The 19700-nt window shown below is 47.2% G+C and overlaps 1 protein-coding gene across 1 annotated transcript in view; it reads right to left on the bottom strand.

The window, feature by feature from the left end:
* Window positions 1-15149: 15149 nt before the first annotated feature.
* The window catches only part of LOC146177404 (neprilysin-4-like), a 52199-nt gene continuing 47648 nt past the window's right edge, over window positions 15150-19700 (bottom strand). Inside the window, exon 3 of the mRNA XM_084581547.1 lies at window positions 15150-15338. Coding sequence (XP_084437673.1) covers window positions 15150-15338 — 189 coding nt within the window. The remainder of the gene's footprint in view (window positions 15339-19700) is intronic.

Genomic DNA, 19700 nt, shown 5'->3' with positions numbered 1-19700 from the left:
CTCCTTCACTTGCAAGGCCACGCAGACTAGCGCGGCAAAATTTAGAACAAATTGCATGCTTATATAAAAAAACCTTCGTAGCATTTTCTTATATGTTCTCACACCATAACCAGCGAGAAAAGCTTCCGGTGCTACCTCATCGTGTTCATCTGTTTCACAACACATTGTTAAAAATCGTAGTTCACTGGCCAGCTCCCTGCTAACTAAATAGGTTAAACAACGGGACGGGAACACAGGAAAAGAGGACGGCACAACTAGCGCGGTTGTCCCGTCTTCTTCTCCTGTGTTCCCGTCACGTTATTTGCACGGTTAACCTATAAATAATCACCAACAAGACCAATCTGCTGTTTCTTGTAGAAAATTCAATGGTAGCTGATAGGGCATTATGCTTCAGCATCTGGACTTTGTAACCTCAGCGCGGCTTTCATTTCAGAGGAAGCGAGTGTATTTCCATTCCTCGCTGCTGTCTTTGCCTGAAGCGAGCTCAGCAGATAAAATTAGAGGGTCTCTTAGATGTGTCTTAAGCAGAGGACGGCGAAAGCCTACTCCAACTATCATTTGCCACAGTTCGTCATTTCAAGTCGTCGTTTGATATATCGGTCGTTTCTAAGTCATGATGAGTCTGCCTGCGTAGTCATTGTAGCCCTTATCACGCATAACTAAGCAGGTTACTCATTTAGAAACAACAGTGGTCATTACATGTCGTCGTTTCATATATTGGTCATTTCGTAGTCATTAACAGTGATAATGAGTCATGCCTAGCTGTTATAGTAATTACCACACATCGCTAAGCAATTTTACTCATTTTCAATCAATTGCGGTCATTACATGTCGTAGTTTCATATACTGGTCATTACAAATCATTTTAGTCATTATTAAACATTATTAGTCATTACCATTAGTCATTACCTCTATCAATGTCCATTTATAACTTTGATTGATTACCTATCACCTTCAATCATTTTCATTTTTAATCTCCCTGCTTGCACGTTCGCTTTTGCGACTGGCACACGAGTGCGCAGATGCGACGCACAGATAACAGGCAGAGCTTCTGCGCATCGATTTTCGCTCCATGAGCCTAGAACGGCTTCCGCCTTAAAAACAAACGCATCCAGTCTCAACGTAACGTGCTTGCACACGCGCACACAAAAAGTTTCCGTTTACCACGCAGACGCGAGGCGAACGCGCCCAGAAAGGAAGCAAACCGCGGGCTCAGAGCCGGCGACCCCGGCGGCGACGTGTCCCCGAACTGTGGTGCCCTCAGCAGAAATAGGGGGCGCAACTGTAAACTCCCCAAGGACGCGCTTGCCCATTGACGGCGGCGCAACGCAGCAGGCCGCACCCAGTGCGCTTCCATCGAGCGACCGTGGCAGTAGGCGGCATTGTAGTCATGCGCACCGCTGTCTCTCACGGACGGCGCGAGTCGGTCGCCGCTTTATACAGCTGTATAACGTCAAAACACCTGTGGCGCTCCTTGTGGAGAGAGCGGGAGTTAGGCCGCCGTTCAGGTGCACCGCCGTCTCTCACGGACGGCGCGACTTGGTCGCCCAGCTTTGAGGCGTGACGTCATAACACCTGTGGCGCTCCTGGCGCAGAGAGCGGGAGTTAGGCCGCCGTTCATGCGCACCGCCGTCTCTCACGGATGGCGCGAGTTGGTCGCCTAGCTTTGAGGCGTGACGTCACACAGAGGTCTTGCGGAAGGTCATTTCATGTGCACCGCCGTCGCACCGCAAAGGCTTGAAAGTAAAAGAAGTATTCCTTTCGCAATAAAACGTCTCACCCAACGGGACCGCGCAGCTTCTTGTTGTGCTTAAAAGCTACCGGCAGGAAATTCTGGAGGCATTTCACGATGAGCCCACAGCAGGCCACCTTGGGTTTACGCGCACGTTGCGTCGAATCCAGGAGAAGTACTACTGGCCGCGACTGCCAGCCGAAGTTGCCTACTACGTGACGACTTGTCGTGAGTGCCTACGATGCAAGACGCCGCCGATCAGACCAGCGCGACTACTGAACTCGATTCCGTCCCCAAACGCTGCCTTTTTCAACAAATTGGGATGGATCTCCTTGGCCCTTTTCCAACATCATCTATGGGTAACAAGTGGATCATCAGGGCCACTGAATACCTTACCCCTTACATCGAAGCAAAAACACTACCTAATGGTACCGCGGCAGAATTTTCCAACTTTTTATCGCACAAATGCTCTTGCGACACGACACACGACAAGTGCTCATAACGGACAGGGGAACGGCGTTTAAGACAGAGTTGACGCAAGCCATCCTAGAATACAGTCATACAAGCCATCAAGAAACATCTGCGTACCATCCCCAAACCAATGGACTTGCGGAACGTCTGTACAAAACGATCGCGGGCATGATCTCCATGTACGTCTCGACGCTGATACAAGACCCGGGACGCCATCTTGCCATACGTGATTACACGGCAGTCCAAGAGACGACCAGAGCGACCCCGTTCAAGCTTGTTTATGGCAGGGAGCCCATGACGACGTTCAATCGACGCAATGCTGCCGCACGTGGCCAACGTGACAACTTTGACGTGGCCGCCTACCTGCAGCGTGCAGAGGAAGCACGACGACTCGCACGGTTGAATATTAAAGACCAAGAGCGCAGCGATAGCCGACGATACAGCTTACGGCGACGCCACGTAGAGTACAACCAGGAGACCAAGTCTGGGTTTGGACACCAGTTTGCCATCGCGGACGAAGTGAATAGTTTCTGCGTTGATACTTCGGGCCATACAGAATCCTTCACCGCGTCGTACAACTCGACTGTGAAATCATTCCCGACAGCACGACAGCATCACAACGGTGATGCGTGCGCCTTTAAACCTAGTAGTGTTAATGTTTAAGTTGCTTTATTTTGGAACATCGAGGCGATGATTTTTTAAAAGGGGAGTAATGACGCGCAACCTTCAAAATTGAATTTGTTGTTTTTTACCATTCGCCGTCTTGCGGCCTTGTCACTGGGATTCTGGCACGCGTATCATTTCTGTATTCTTTGTTTGATAATGATCGATGTCGAGAGAAGCACCTTTACCAGTTTCGTTGTCGCGCAAGATGCGCCAAGGTCTGTCTCAAAGATTCCGACCGGTCCCGTATGTTTCTACAATGTTCCAGCTTGTACTAGTGACAGTTTCAAACGTTATCCAGATGGTTCTGAGCCGCCTTTAAATTGAGCATTGATGTGTGCGACAGGCATTCGTAGTTCGACGATCGACGAGCACGTTAATTGCTATCGCCGCCGCCGAGTTGCTTAGTTCTTTTGCGGGCGCAAGTCAGCCAAATAAAGAGTTCATTTCAGTACCATCGCACCTGTGTTTTCGTTTGGTGTGTACGGCCTTGTCACCACTACGTGACAATAAGCATGTCTTTCTCTTATTGCATAAGTCAGTGAGATTGGTAGTAATGTAGCTTTCTGAAAGACCGTTTACTCGAGTGCAGAGCATGTGCAAGCGCCTTGAGAGATTCCTTCAATGTATGCCAATTTAAGACAAATAGGGACTATCGCACAGAAAGAGCGGCTTCGTCCTCAACACCAGCGGGAGGTGGTGTTTGGTAAGCTCGTTGCATCCGCTGCTGTATATGTTGCGAACTTGACGTCTACTTTATTGGCAAAGCTGACGTAGCAATCTTTTCGACGTTTATTGCAAAGTTTGTTACAAAGAAGGTGCGGGGCTGTGCTGTTGCCCACCCGTCAAACGTACTAAAAGGCTGCATAAACCACCTTAGGACGGTACTCTGGACACGTTTTCTTATATGTGTTGCTGTTGAAAATATTTTAGCATACAAAATTAGTAGCTGAAGGGAGCCAGCTCGATCGTACGCTTTTCGCTCTAAAGAGCCGGTGTGCCACGGACGCCGACATTCGCCAACATTAACCAAGCGGCGTAATTGTGGTGAACACCACATGCGTATAACTATTCTCAAACCCTTTACCGCGATATGAAGACAGCACGATATCTCAGAGGCACGGTCGAGAGAAAATACAACACATGAAATAGCTCGCACTTCATGGTGAATGAAAAGCATCTCTCGTAGTAAAGCCCCGTTCGGAAACTGCTCATAGGATTCATTCGCTGGGCGTTTGTGACTACAGTTAGCATTAAATTGTGGCATAAAACTGAAAGCAGAGACATCATCCTATGTAACAGGGACACTAAGCACTTATGAACGTTCGGCCCGCGCGAACGCGGCGCTGTCCTGCATAGTCGTCCAAATCGCTGTTGCACCTGCTGCTTTCAACAACTTCCGCCATGCGAAACGGATTGTATGGTCTGCTGGCGTGCTAAAACAAGCCACAAGATAGCTCCACGGTGCTGGATACCTTCCACAAACAGCGCAGTAGCTTTTGAGCACTTTCAGCAGCACCAACTACGCACGCACTGACCAAGATGCTGTCGAGTGGAACCGGTGCGCACTTTCCGTGTTTGGCTCATACGTGGGGCCACCATAAAATCAATATGGCGGCGTCCAGGCGTCGAAACTAAAATCGCGGGGTAGCGGCGACAATGCTGAGGTCCCGGTCACGGCTGTTGTGCGCCCATTGAATGCGCGTTGTAGAGGGGTCGTCGGGCTACTAAGCGGATCGGCGCGTTGTCGGCTTGTAAATGTTTGCGGCTAGGTAATCGTTGTCGTCGTCTCTGTGTTGTTCGGCTTCGACGAAGTGTCTTGCATCGTTGGAGAGTCTTGTAGTTTTAGTCGTCGAGCAGCCACACCTGCAGATGTTGCTGCATCTAGTTTCCCTTATGGGAACTATGAAACTGGTCTCGCGGCACGGAGCAATCATCGGCGCGCCGTAGGCTTGTCATAAATTTTTGCAGCTCGGTAATCGTCGTCGTCTCTGTTTCGGCTTCGGCGAAGTTGCTTGCATAGTCTCCCCCACGGGGACTTCAAGTCTGGTTCTCCGGCTCGAGCTCGAGAGAATTTTAGCTGCGGGGCGAAGGGGAGCAGGGGCGCTAGAGTGAGTCCAAGTCAGAAAGGTTCTCGGCAATCTTTTTTGGGCGCTCTGCTACAGGGAGCAACGAAGGAGAGCCCGCGACGACCAATCTCTTAGTACGGGAAGATGACAGACAAGCACAGCTTCGCCACTATAGTAGTACAACGGCCGGCAGTCAGCGATTCGTCAGAAGTCCGTTCGGCGGCGCCTAGTTCTGGACTGAAGCCAACTTGAAGGTAGCATTCGGGGAGCGGCTACCGCAGGTTCTTCGTAACGTACTGTTGTGGCTGTGCCATCGTAGGTAAAAGTTCCGCCAACTCTTCGCGCACAATGTCTCGAATAGTCTCATGCTGTGAGTCTCCAGAAGCATTGCTATTCCCTCAGTGCATATGGAAAGCAGACACAGTTGTGAGCGCGCACCGCCGGGCCCGCATGTCAAGCGCTCTCTTGATGGAAGCAGATTCAGTGTCGAAAGCTTCCACGGTTACTGCGCACCAGGCAGGCTAAGAGCTGTTACTTCACACCCTTGATCAATAACTGCACTTTCGTCTCTTGTGAAATGTTTGGATCTACGTGGCGGAACAGGAGCTTCATCTCATTCGTGTACATCATCTCACCTTGTTTAGAGTGCCGGATGCAATTATGCTGAACGAGATCGGCCTCTTTTGCAGAATGTGCTATTGAATGCCTGAAGAAATTGTTTTGACTGTGTCCCATGTTTGTAGGCGAGATGCATCATTTACACACCAGTTCCTCGCAGAGTACTTCAGGGCGCACCAGATATGGCGTAACTTCACGTTATCGTCCCAGGCATTGAAGGCCACCCGCCTGAACGTGTACAGCCAGTATTGGGCGTGTTAATAGGGAAGGCCATAAAAACGAGGCGGGTCTACCTGGTGAAACAGAATATTCGCATCTGCCGCTTGTGTGTTCGTTGAGGCGTTTTTGAATCGATAGTTTTGGTCGTCGCCCCTTTTGTTCAAGCATCAAGCATTTCACCCGAGTATAGCCTAGCACTAGACCAGAAAAAAGCTTGCATTCATTAGAAACCAGTGGGTACCCGGCGGCACCGGGTTTCGAACCTGTAACCTCCCGAATGCGAGGCGGTACGTCGGGGGTGCCGTAGGGATCAGTTCTTGGGCAACTGTTATTTTATGGTTTTTAGTAGTGACGTAACGAATAGCATAACAGCATTAATAACAGCAATAAACGTTTTGCAGATCACTATATTATTTACAAAACAGTCAGCACCCTCGATGATCACCCGTTGTAAATATCTCAAACAAATAACCGAACGGTGTAACCCATGGCAAATAACAATATGCACTCAAACATCTGTCTACATGACCGTAACAAGATAAATGCACCGTCGCTCGTTTTGTACAAAATAGGCGACGCGCCACTAACACAAGTAATGCACCATAAATATTTATGTGTCACGCTGTCATCTGACCTGAGGTTGGACTCTTGCAACACTAACATCGCATCAGCTGCTGTGCGAAGACTTCTTTTCTGGAGACGCAGACGCGTAAGATTCACACCAGTAGCAACTAAACCCCTGGCATACACTGCTATCATAAGGAAGATTCTAGAATACGCGAAAACAATCTGGTTGCCTCAATGAGTAACAAACATACAAAAGCAAGAATCTGTTCAGCGCGAAGCATTACACTTAATATATTAAAATAAAATGCGCCGATTCTCCGTCTTTGCTTGGAGCTTCTTGCGGCATTCCACCATAGCATCGAGAGCAAACCAAGCGCGCCCGAAGTTTTGCTCTCAGTTATTAAATAGGCACTACAAAAAAAGATTTATAAAAATAGCTCACTTTGACACATTCAAGTATTCTATCTTTCCTCTCGCCATCACGTAATGAAGTTGCTTGATGAAGCATTACTGGCGCCCAATCTCTATCTTCATTGCTATTAGAGGTAGAACATTTATTAAATTCATGACAGTGGTGCAAGAGCCCATTCTGCTACCTATTGATAGGAAAACTGTCGCGTGCACAACTTTACCGTTTTGTATAGGTGTACTGCATTGTGAAGCTGCGTTTTTTATTGCTGATTTTGTTTTTGCTTTCTATTTATGTTTAGCACACGTAAGTTCGCCCCCCTTTTCACACACCTGTACCTTTATATCCTGTTGTGCTGTCAATGGAAAATATACAGCTATGTTCTCTGCTAAAACTGTACTAATAGCCCGCTGCTATAGTCTTCGAAGAAGCCTGGCAGTATTTCAAATAAATAGAGACAAATAAAATATTGACAGTGCGTGTAGGTCAGAGAGAGGGCTGAATTCTGGAGACAGGCCACGTAGTCGCCGGTAGTCTTGATTAACAGGCGTGTCTGCCCTGGGAGTTCGTCCTTGGCTGCAGCCGCGCCTTGAAAGGGACGTCCGGTACAATAAATACATACCGAGCACCTTCACGAGATGTCACGTTAGCGCAAAGATGGATAAAGGACCCAAAGACGGTAACGCAGAAAGCCGGCGTCGGCGTTGTCCAGGAGAATTACGAGAAAGCAACTAGCCGAGCTTTCTACGCTTAGTGATATATTGTCCAGGGATGTCCGGTCCGAGTGCGACACGAAACAGATCCACGTTTTCTGCTTCTCTTCATTGACCTCATCACACTGGCGTCCATATGTGCTCACTTACCCCTTGCAACACCTACATGATGACCAAATGGGACAGACAGCAACAAGCCCAATTTAATCTTTCCCGCATGATCCCTAGAGGGGCCCCTCATGAGTAACAAAGTGGTTACCAGAGCCGAACTTGCCCTTTGGGCCTCAACAGGGCACCGTACGGAGTGCCACTTGAGTCGAGTTGCGCGCTGCCGTTTCGGTGTATCTTGGCGCGTAATACTGCGAGATACCGCTCTACAACGTGGCAGATCTCCTTTTGCAAACACCAGTGTCTGCTCTCGCGCCACCATCACACTCGTCTCTTGATATATGCTCGATGCTCAACACGCCACCGCCATCATCGATCGGATGGTTCCCTGAAATACCTGCGAAGCGTTCCTTGCTCCACTAAGCTTTCAACAACCGCACCAAGCACGGCCGCAACGCCTCCGCAGCACATCCTCATGATCTGGACGTGTATTAGCAAACCATATTCTGTAAGAGCACTCGAGCAGACGACGCTTTGGCGCGTCGGGTCTAGTAGGTGTCTCAGCATTTGCCACGTTGTTTTACATCCTAGTTGTCCATTGGGTAGCTTTCTATCTGTCTTTCTAGCTTCGCTGTACGTTTCCTTAGCGGTCTGGGTGTTTGTGCTTCCTCAGTCTTTTTTGCAGGCTGAGTTGGGCTTCCCACATATGGAGTAGCCGCGAGTCGGAGATTTGGCCCTCCTCTTCTATCGGCGCTTCCGAAGGTTGGCAACCAAAGCGCAGCTACTAGTTGTCGGAGACTTCAAAGCCCCGCATTTGGAATGGGGATAAGTTAAAGCCAGCAAAAAGGCAACATAGTATGGCAAGCGATACGTAACATAGGTCTTTCCGTATTAAACAATCCACTGGAATGCATGAGGCTAGGCAATACCATCAGCGTCGACACGTCCCCGGACCTCAGCCTTACTAGGAATATAAAGGGATCCGAATGGCTAAACATAGGTCACACGCTAGATAGCGACCACTATGCTAGAGACATCGCCTTTGAAACGGCTAAGCACAAAGCAATAAGTAGGAGGACACATATCCCGGATTGGATCAGATTCAGAGACCTAAGGGAGCAAACAGCACAAACAGAAATCACGAATCTCGATGATTGGATCGAGTCACTTAAAAAGGATATTAAGCAAAATATTTTGAAAACTCCACGACACATTGAGGAAAGCAGTAAAGCCGTCAATGCTTCATAGGTCACCAGGTTTTTGTTGTGGCTAAACGTTCCCGGCCCCAAGTCATGTGATGAAGCAGACCAGTTCTAGAACTTGAGGTTCTTGATGGGGGGGGATTAAGGATTGTAAAGAATTGGGGCCACAGCCCTATAACTGTCTGCTAGCATAATTTAGGGACCGCCGCAACGGAGTTGCGCAGAGGAAGGTAAGAAGAGGTAAGTGATAAGTAGGGGGATGGAGGGAGGGAAACTTTTAGAGGGTGCTTAGGACCACTATGGTTCAATGAGGCGAAAGCCATTATATCGGGATGGATCATAGCCCTCTTCTAGGGCACCTCTATCCCCCTCTCTTCTTTCACTTCTACCGTCCTTCCTTCTTTTACGGTGCGGAGTAATTCGACCTAGGGAGTAATTTCGACCACCTGGGGATCTTTAACGTGCGCTGACATCGCACGTTAAAGATCCCCAGGCGGTCGAAATTACTCCGTAGCTCTCCACTACCGGCTCCTCTTTCTCGCTTTCTACTTTCATTCCTACTTTCCTTCATTCTCTTGCGGCGCGGTTGAGTCCACAGAAAACAAGTGAGAGCAACTTCCCTTCTTATAAGTCAATCAACCAGTTTACGGAGCGGTTGAGGTGTCCGGGCAGAAGTGAGCCATATAATGCGACGTTTTCCTGTTTGCTGTAGTCTCCTGTACTGGGTCTGTTTGTTTGCTGTGTGGTGTGGCCACGAATGCCTGGATTGGATTGTCGACGAGTCAGCTTCAATACGTCAATTGCTTGGTGAAATCATGACTAGTTGTGACGGTACATCGCCCACCCCTTGGTCAACACACCCATCGGTCCATTGAACGCATCAAAGTTTACCAGCATTCTATAATTGTTTCACAGGAAAGGAAAGACGCAGTATCTGTCACTCGTGGAATACCGCTGCTATCATCGTCACGGTATACAAGGTTAGTATGTTGTTCTTTTCATGATCAAGGCGCACTCACACCGTTTTGATACCTAAAAGCGAAGAGGAAGGTAAACTGCTCTGTTAATAGTTATAGGCCAATAACATCAATAACATCGACTACATGGTTCTCTAGCAAATCTCGGCAAGGAGGCTTCAAGATTATCAAAGAGTTGATTGGTCCTGGTTGTTGTTTTGTGGCTGTAGGAAGACGGAAAAGAAAATGCACGGGCCTGCTACTGACTCTGTAGCTGAGCCCCCCCCCCGCTGCTTTGTGTGGACAGGAGAAAATAGAGATAAAAGAAAAAGTAGAGGGAGAGCAAGACGCGCGCCGCAGCTACAGCTGTCGTTCACCACCGAAGCAGTGGCGGGTGCCATGACATCCTGCAACAGATAAAATTTGTTGGCAGACTAGCCCTCACCGCAAGCGGCAGCGACCTACTTGTCCCAGCCCCACCAGGGCCAGGATCAGCCACCCTTCACCTCCCCTGCCCGCCGTGGTGGTGCAGTGGTAAGACGTCCGACTATTTTGTCGCGATTCCGGCTGCCGACGGCTGCGTTTCTATGGAAGCGGAATGGAAAGGCTTCCGTGCGCTGTTCACGTTAAAGATTCTCAAGTCGTCAAATTACTCCGTAACTGTCCGCTACGGCTCCTCTTTCTCTTTCCGATTTCACGCTTACCTTCCTTTCTTCTCTTACAGCTTGGTTCAGGTGTCCACAGAACAAATGTGTCAGCTAGAACCTGTGCCTTTCCTTTCCTGTTAACCAATTATTATTGGTTGGGCACCACCAAACATGTGGCGCTAAGAACGGGACGATCGACTCAAGCATCCATGTGGCAAGGATCATATTAGAGCTGTGTGACAGCGAAGGACTCCAAGTGGCTAGGCTGCAGATTGATCTAGCTAAGGCATTTGACATGGTACTAGCCGACATCTTTTTTCTCTTAATGGATCATATTGGTTCAGTCATTAGTAGTGGGGTCAGAATACTGTACAGAAATTGCACCACCAACCTGGTTATGTTTGAACAGCGAGCAAAGCGGCGAATAGATGTACTTTCTTCTGCACGTTAAGGTTGCCTTTCGTCATCATTTCTTTTCGCGCTATTCCATGAACACCATGCCGGAAAATTATCCACAGGGATGAAATGCAGTGCTTTAGGTACCCAGTTTGTGAAGTCCTCTACACGCCTGCACGGACGACGTTGACATGAAAATAACCCGAGTTTTGAACTCAAAGTGAGATTGGTAAATTGGACAAAACTGATAGATTGTGGCATGGCTCGCGGAACACTAGAGCAGCTGTTTTTGAAGAACATGCGCTTTTCAACAACGCCAAGCAGAAACACTCTGGTGCGCCACTCGACTAGTATTGTGAAAACGGGTCGGTTTAAGTCAGTAAGGCGGAAAAAATGCGAGAACTAACTACCCGATGGGGTGGACGAGATCTGATTTCGAGCGTGCTACAATCCGCGATCAAAGACACCCTTTCCTTCAATGTTTTGTCCAGTTTATGTTGTCCAGTGCATTGCCGTACTTTGTTGTCATCTGTCGAAGGTAGACATTAAGACAGATTGCGTTACCTCCGTGAGGTAGTTGCGTCTTATAGCTTCCAAGCCCCGCGTTTTTCGTGAGTGTTTCATGAGTAAATAGAAAGACCAGAAGTACACTTTAGTTGACTGTTTTTCCCGTCTCCTTGTATCGCTCGCCTTTCACTGCCACATCCGGAGAAACGTGTTAAAGCGAGTGAAAAAAATGTGCATTTCGCTTCCCAAAAAAACCTCCTTTCATCTCCACACAAGTACCCTGCCAGTAAAACCCTGGCTGCAAGAAAATGGCATGGACCTTGGGGTAAACACTGTTTAATCTACAACAAAGGCGGAGAACGTAGAACACCTCTTTGTTCACTTTAATAATGCCGTAATGACGGGTTCTTCTGGAATGTTCTGCAACGCACACTGGAGAAAAATCTCCCGCTTGCATCAGACGGGATTATGTACTTACCTGTAACGAACGCAGAAGGAAGGAAGAAAAAACTTTATTTTGCCCTATATTGTTTTGGCACGTTTTGGGACGTCTTCAGAGGTGTCTCGTTGCATTCCCAGGAGTCTTCTCCGTCGACTTCGTCCTCTTTTACCCAATGGACGGTTGCCCTCAGTCCAGAGCTCTGCTGGCCATTGCCGCCTTTGAGCTCGCTGTACCAGACCCTGCTGGTTTTCGCAGCGGTCGCTGGACAGAAGAATCTCCTATTGCTCCGCACTCGGGTTTCGAATTGTAGTGACCACGTCTATGTTTTGACAGGCCCATAGCAGTATTGCAAAACGGACGCATAATTATCATACGACACAGTTTTCGTGCTAGATTTACAAGCAATGTGGCGCAGTGTAATGACTTTCTGGCAACGCGACCATGGGACCCGATTTGTACACAAATATTTTGAGAACAGCGTTGCAAAAAGTATGAAGTACTGATCGACAGAGGCTACAGCGAAGAAACTGCCGCCCTATTTAAAAACCTGAGGTAAAGTTAGGAGTGCTATAGGTTCGTGAAAGCATGGCGTGCATTTGTTCCAAAATATCATACATGTATTTTAATGTATTGTAGTTTCTTGTGTTATTGTGTTATAATGTATTGTATATTGCATTGTATAGTATTGTTTTGTAGTGTTTAGTTATATGGTATCCTACCGACTTAAAGGCATAAAGATAAAAATCTGGGGCTTGCGCAGGTGGTTAAGGTGCTCGGCTGGGGATCCAAGGAATTAAGGTTGAATACTCGGTGAAGAAAATATTTATTTTTAACTGCGATCCCAGGCATCATGGCCGATGAAGCCACCTGGTGATGACGTCACAATATCGTGAGAAAGTGTAACACTTCTCATAGGTGGACCGTCATGGTCATGGCCGCAAGTACGAGCCATTAAAGGCTTTTGCCTTAAAAGGCTCTGTGAGACATTTACAGTGGATGAAATGGGTTCTTGAATACATCGCGCTTATGAAACCCGTTTTTATGATATTTAACCGATTTATGATATTTAGCCGATGACGCCACCAGGTGATGACGTCACAATATTGCGAGAAAGTGTAACACTTCTCAAGGGTGGACCGACATGGTCATGGCTGCGAGTATGAGCCATTCATCAAGGCTTTTGCCTTAAAAGGCTGTTTAAGACATTTACAGTGGATGAAATGGGTTCCTTGAATATATCGCGCTCATGAAACTGGTTTTTATAATATTTAGCCGATGACGCCAACAGGTGATGACGTCACAATATCGCGAGAAAGTGTAACACTTCTCATGGGTGGACCGACATGGTCATGGCTGCGAGTATGAGCCATTCAAGTCTTTTGCCTTAAAAGGCTGTTTAAGACATTTACAGTGGATGAAATGGGTTCCTTGAATATATCGCGCTCATTAAACCCGTTTTTATGATATTTAACATTAGGAACGCTTCACCAGCGATTGATGGTACTGCTAAATTTTGAAGGGCTTCCGCATGATAAAAAGAAGCGGCTGACTTCCGCTGCATATAATGGTCTTGTACACGTGTTCGATACCACAGTCTTTTCACGGCTAAGTACTGTTGTAGCACACACGCCTGCTACTTATGCGGTACAACACATGAAAGACTAAACAGTTATTTAGGGTATCACGTCATAGCAATAGCTGCCAATCGAGATATAAAACCTCGCTTTAACAAGCCATGTCAACGTGCCCGCGTAGCCCAAAGGTAATTGTATGATAGAGAATGGAAGGTCCTGGCAGGCTCAGTCTATATCCCACTCTCATTTGAAAGGAGAGGCAAAATGGGGCAGCTCCTGCACAGCTTTATGTCAGGAAAGCCAGCATCCAATCAATGCACGGCCATGTCAGCGACCATCTGCCAGCGCCATACTCATGATTTTTACTGACAGTGCTGAAGACGACGCTAACACCACCGACGCCGAATTTTCTGGCGAAGGAGACCATTAACGCTATTGGTGTTAAAATAACGCGCCAACACACATTCGCGTCCTACGTTCAGGACACTAAACAATGCCCTTATAAAAGGCGACATTCTCCAGACACACCACAGTCACGTCCACTTCTCTGGTCAGTTTTATTTTGGGGCAAAGTGAATCAACAGATTACTGCATGAAGCCAGCATGCGAGCCATCTATCGGCCGCCCCGATATATTTTGCTGGAAAACTTTACGCTCATCTTACAACGTACTCTATGAGGCAGTAACAAAGATACCAACGATGTCAGAAATTTGAATATATCTCGGCCACAGAGATAACACGCTTTCGTTGGCAGGAGAGTACGCCATATTACCGTCACAGTTTATTTCACGCAAGCTGGGTTTACACCATAGCGGAAAAACCCAAAACAGCGGTGGAAAGCGGCCATACAAGAAAATGTGGCATGGTGTCGAAAGGGCATTAACACCTAAAGTTAGACGCCTCATATGTCCATTTATTACAGCTAAGCGGCGCGTTCATATCAACAGTAAAATCACTTGCCGCTTTAGAGCACATAAAAGTTATGCGCGTTGAAAACACTGATTTAGTCCATGCCAGTCTACCAGCGATGGGGTAGCACAAGTGTGACGATCTTGCTGTGCAATTTTTGGAATATTCCTTTCAGTCCAAGTAAGGAGACCAGTTTCACAATCGCTGCAGCGGCGCCAGATGGTGAACGAAAAACGGCACACGGCCTAGTCGCACAGAAAATGGCGTACGCTGGCGATATTCGAACAGTTTCAACATAAGGTGAATCGCACTGTGCTTCTGTCACGATAGCTATTCAAATAACGTCCACTGAGTATGCAGTTCAACGCGCTGCGGTGTAACCCACATCGCGTTTTTGTCATTTTATACAGGGATATTTTCTGAAGTACTAACCGCAACTTGTATTCGGCGCTCTAGTTAAGGGCAAGACAATAAAAAAGCAATTGGGCAGAAATTTTGAGACGCACTGGAGCAAACCAGTCTTTCAACACAACACGCTTATTTCAACGGATAGTGTAGTATGAGTAAAGCTGCAAGTTAACTCTGAGCAAATAGTTGTATCACGTAACTTTCAGTGTACCTTCAATTACTTTGCTTATTTCAACGGACAGTGTAGTAAAGCTGCAAGTTAACACTGAACAAATAGTTGTATTGCGTAACTTTCAGTGTACGTTCAATTACTTTACAACGAAAAAGCCCACGTATTTTAGAGCATCCAGCTGTTATGAAAGGTACACCCCACAATTAGTCTTCAGGTCTGCTGCACGAAATTCTGTTCTAAAGCTGTTCATAATGAACCATAAGACAAATACTAAATAACAAAACTGAACGCACGAACCACAAATGACGTGGTAGAAGGATGCGAGTGTGGAGAGAGGGGACCGCGGAGATCATAGAAGTCTTGATTTCAGTTGAAGAAAGTGCACTTTTTCTCGGAGTTCATGCCAGGGCCTTCGGGGCAATTGAAGGCTTTGGCGAATGGCGCAAAGTTGGCCATCGCCTTATTGCAGTTCCCACCGTAGAGATTAGCGGCGTCGGTTTTTGCGCAGCTAAACAGGCAGGCGGTGATGAAGAACGTCTTTTCTTCGGTCAGTTCCTGCAAAAGACGGACCACACAACGAATAGAAAATATATTGAGTTTTAATACGGCGACTCTGAAGATTACAAGAAAAATTTGTTTATTCATAACAACTGTATTACATAAATCATACAAGAGGAGGTCCCATAGCACAAAGCTGTATCGAGACCTCCTGCTGTATCGGGATGTCCTGTATTTATATTGGTGGCTTAATTTTTAACGATTCATTTTTTTCTTCCTTGTTTTGAGTTCCAATCAGCTTGATCATATTAGGTAGAATTTCGATCGTTGAGCAGCGCCCTGTAATTGCGGCACGGTTTGACATAGTAAAGGGCTTAGGTGGTAGCAGACCTATATAGGTGGACTGTGTAAAAGGAAAAATAAACCCCACAAAGAGGCAGCCTTGCGCAGTCAAGCTGTCATCTAAAACGACTGACAAATATCACAGAAATCGGCATGTTAAATATTCTCAGGTGAATAATTTTATAGGTTTATGTGTACAAATATGAAGTCAAGTCTTACTCCCTGTCCAAAAGAGTAAGTCTCAATGAGACAAATCGTTTGAGACTATCCGGAACTCGACGCGACAGTTTGGTGGGGTATGGTTTCCGCTAAATAAATCCACATATTCACGGTTTCGAGGCCGAAAAGTCGGCGATGCGAATCTAAGAAATACTTCACACATTCATACATTAGCAATTTTGTTCTTTAGAACGTAAGTGGGCGCGTTTCTCTTCGGAGCGATCACATTTCACCGCAGCATATTCTGAACAGTCGGCATCAGCCTACAGCGCTACCTCTATGCACAATTAATCATCTGCTCTCATGTTCTTGTTCCACGTTTGCTTCATTTTAAGCTTCCCTCCTGACTCTCTACCGGTAACGAGTCGTTCATTTTTCAATAACGCGCTTGTGTTGTGCCCCATGTCGAAATCCTTCAACTACCAGTCACTGCTTTCCTAGTTTCTTCGTTGTTATAAATGAGTAGCTGGCATCACACCAGTCGGCGCCGCATCTCGTCGACCTCACTTCGATTCGGTGATGTGGGCGCGTTCCTCTTCAATGCGATCATATTTAAACGTAGCAAATTACTCAACAGCTGGCGCCAGTTTAGAGTGACCACTCCAGCGTTCTTTGTCTGCGCAATCCTCCACTCTCATATTCTTGTTACACGTTCCCTTCATTTGACGGTTCTTTCCTTCCTCTCCACAGGCGACGCGTCGTACCTCTTTCATTCACGCCCTCATGCCGTGCCCACTGATCCTCCCTTCTTTTGATGCAACTACCCTAAACCTTCTACGTTCTTAAGCCTTCGTCATAACCTCCTTCTTGCTAGGTAGCCAGTGGTAATTTGGCTTCTTTCCTTTCCGTGGCATCCACCTTCTTGATGCGCAATCTTCCCTCCTCGCCATATTCATCAGCCAACCGTTGCCTCTCATGCTCTTCTCTCTCCCTCAAATATGGGACGGATTTCAATCTCTCTGCTCTGCCACCTGGTAGACATCAATCAATGCAGGTAGCGCTGCGTTGTGTGACTTTCTGCCACAGAAATACCAGTAACAAATGCTGCAACGCAGAATTACATGCGCTATCGCGATGAAAGCATACTCTAATAATTATCCGCACTGGAAAAGCCTGTGCAATGCTACCCTAGGCCGCTCAGGCAGAGAATGACACTGGCATGCATGTATATGTGCACAAAATTACAGAAATGTCTATGGCAGATGGACACCGATAGTTCTACAGAGAGTGTAACGTAACAAGACAGCATGACACGCCAAGAGCTGTAAACATGGGCAGATAAAATGGAATGGGAGGATAAGATGACAATTTATTTATCGGGAAAAATGTAACCTCTGTCACATTCCACTCCTATTCTGCAGAAGCGTATTGACACTGCTTAGTTAAAAGGCCATTATATCTACGTCGGGCGACCCCTTGACATAATGTCCGATTGGGATCCAGCGTGCAACACTACGCCTACTCCGTAGTGGGATGGATTCAAAGTACAGTGCATTTCAGCGTGATAGCTGATCTCTAAAAATCTTTGCGTTAAATGTAGTCAATCACAGGTAGACGCCTCCACTAAAGTGATTTTGTATGTGCCATGAGGAATTGTCTCTCACCGGTAACGAAGTGAACGTTTAAAGGTAGTCGGTGAAAACTGCGCTGGGGTTGAGGGGAAAGTTCAACACAGTTGACCCTTTAGTGCCTTTCAATTGATGAGACGCTGTTGTAAAGTCATATTTCCGCCTTTCACCTTTCACATTACCCTCGTCGTACCCAGCACAGCTGTTGCACTTTCCTTTGTAGGATTCGTGCTTCCCGCAGTTTTCTTCTGCGCGGCCGCCGCTTAATCCACGTGGTGTTCTATCCGGTTTATGTTTTCCTGCCTCATGTGACGTATAGACTAACACCGATCTGTGACGTAAGCACGATGCAGTGGCGCTTTTGTCGCCAGGCTGGGCCGAATGGGGGTGAAAAGTAGTGTTAGCGCCCATAGCAATACATGGAACTGAAAGATTTCAAAGCAGTTTTCTCATTTCACAAGGCACATGTGATGTCGTTATTTAGCACAGAGCAACCATGAACATCTTAGAACAGATCGTAAAAGCATAAAATCTCATTACCGAGGCGAATATCTTTAAAACACCGCGAAACGTATGGGGGTGCAAGTTGAAAGGGCGACCCATAGCAATACATGTAAACACAAGTTACCGGAACCTTTTGCTCGGTTCAGCAGCATTGAACCCTTCTCATTTTTTGGAGAACATCTTTTTCGACGCCCCGACGTCATGTTGCACGACACACTACCATCTCTTGCAAGTAATGCCAGTGTGACGACTTGCGGGGTCGTTCACAGCACGATAAACTGACCGCGCACAGTTGCAGACGACCATTCACCACCGGCGTTGTTGCTAGCAGACGCTCCGGAGCTGGAGGCGGCCGCGGTGGGTATCGCCAGCTGCGCTGACGTCTGCTGCAATGCACGAATCTCGTTCGGTCCGTATTTTCGTATGGCGGTTTAGAACTGCTTTTTAGTGTAAATCTGTCTAGGACGTATCACTGGAGCGACAGTATTATCAAACTTATTCACCCTATGATGCAGCATTTCAGACTGCAATCAAAACTGCGTCATTCGCTACACTCAGCTTGCCTTTTGGCAGTGTCTGGATTCATACCACAGGTTATTCGGGGAGTTTTAAAAGTAGACTGCCTCAGTAATGACGCACCATACTTTTGTCACACACTTCCTCAATGCGCTGGTCAACGTTTACCGACCGGCCACAGCTTCTGATACTGTGCGAAATGAGAAAAAGGTTCTTGTAAGTTGTGTTTACATGTATTTCTATGGGTCGCCCTCCCAACTCGCAACCCAACTTGTTTCGCGGTGTTTTAAAAATACTTAGTCTCGGAAATGAGTTTTCATATTCTGAGGGTCTGTTCTAGAATTTTCATAGTTGCTTTGTACCGAATAACGACATCACAAGTGCGCCATGAAATGCGAAAACTGCTTTGGATTATTTTGACTCCATGTATTCCTATAGACGTTAACCCTATTTTTCACCCCCAGTCGGCTGCGGCGCCGCGAGCGCCCCTTTGTTTGTAAACATGGTGTTGGTCTATAGGACTCTGGACGATTTGTTTCTGTCGTTCAGCCACATCTCACACCGCCAGCTCCCCGAAGAGCACAGGAGAGCTTTGCAATTTTGCCGCTGACATCCTGCTGTACATATTTGCATTTACTTCACGTTGTGAACTTTTTATATATTGTGCCCATCTTTCCTTTTTTTATTCTTTTATGCGTCTAGCTAGTGTTCGTCTCTTTTTTTGTGTGACTCTTTTCTAAATCATTTTGGCGGGAAATGAAGCGTAGTGTGTTTCGTGGGGGTCGCATTCCGTCTTACATGCTTGAGGACCTGTTGCGCGCTTTCGCTGGTGGATAGTAAGGCAATTCACGGGAGGAGGATGAGGGATCCGGGCATCCCGTCGTTGGCTTCTACGGGGCCGCTGCCTGGTTCCTGTGGAGCTCTTTTCTATCCCTTTCTCCTGCCTCAGTAGGCGGAGAGGTATCCTTAGTACTTGACTGTATTTGGGCCACAGCTCCGTCCAGGCGTCCCAATACCATTTCTCATTGGTGCCTTTGGGCCGAGCGCGAACCATCCGACACATCGTAACTGTATGCTACTGTTCCTGCAATGACTGATAAGAGTGTCTAGTGTTGGTCACCCCCTCTCTAGCAAAGAGGCCACCCTTCGGTCCCCGTGAGAAAGATCGCAGCATGTCATAGTGTGCTTACGGCGCACATTCTTGATTACTTCCTGCGCGCCGCAGAATCTTGCTCCTCGCAAGCTCCCTTGAAGCGGTGACTGTTTGTGT

The sequence above is a fragment of the Amblyomma maculatum genome, chromosome 10 (assembly GCF_055883805.1).
Source record: "Amblyomma maculatum isolate TAMU_Amacu chromosome 10, ASM5588380v1, whole genome shotgun sequence".
NCBI classification, from domain to species: Eukaryota; Metazoa; Arthropoda; class Arachnida; order Ixodida; family Ixodidae; genus Amblyomma; species Amblyomma maculatum.
Note: the sequence above shows the minus strand (reverse complement) of the source record. Positions and strands in the feature narration are given on the sequence as shown.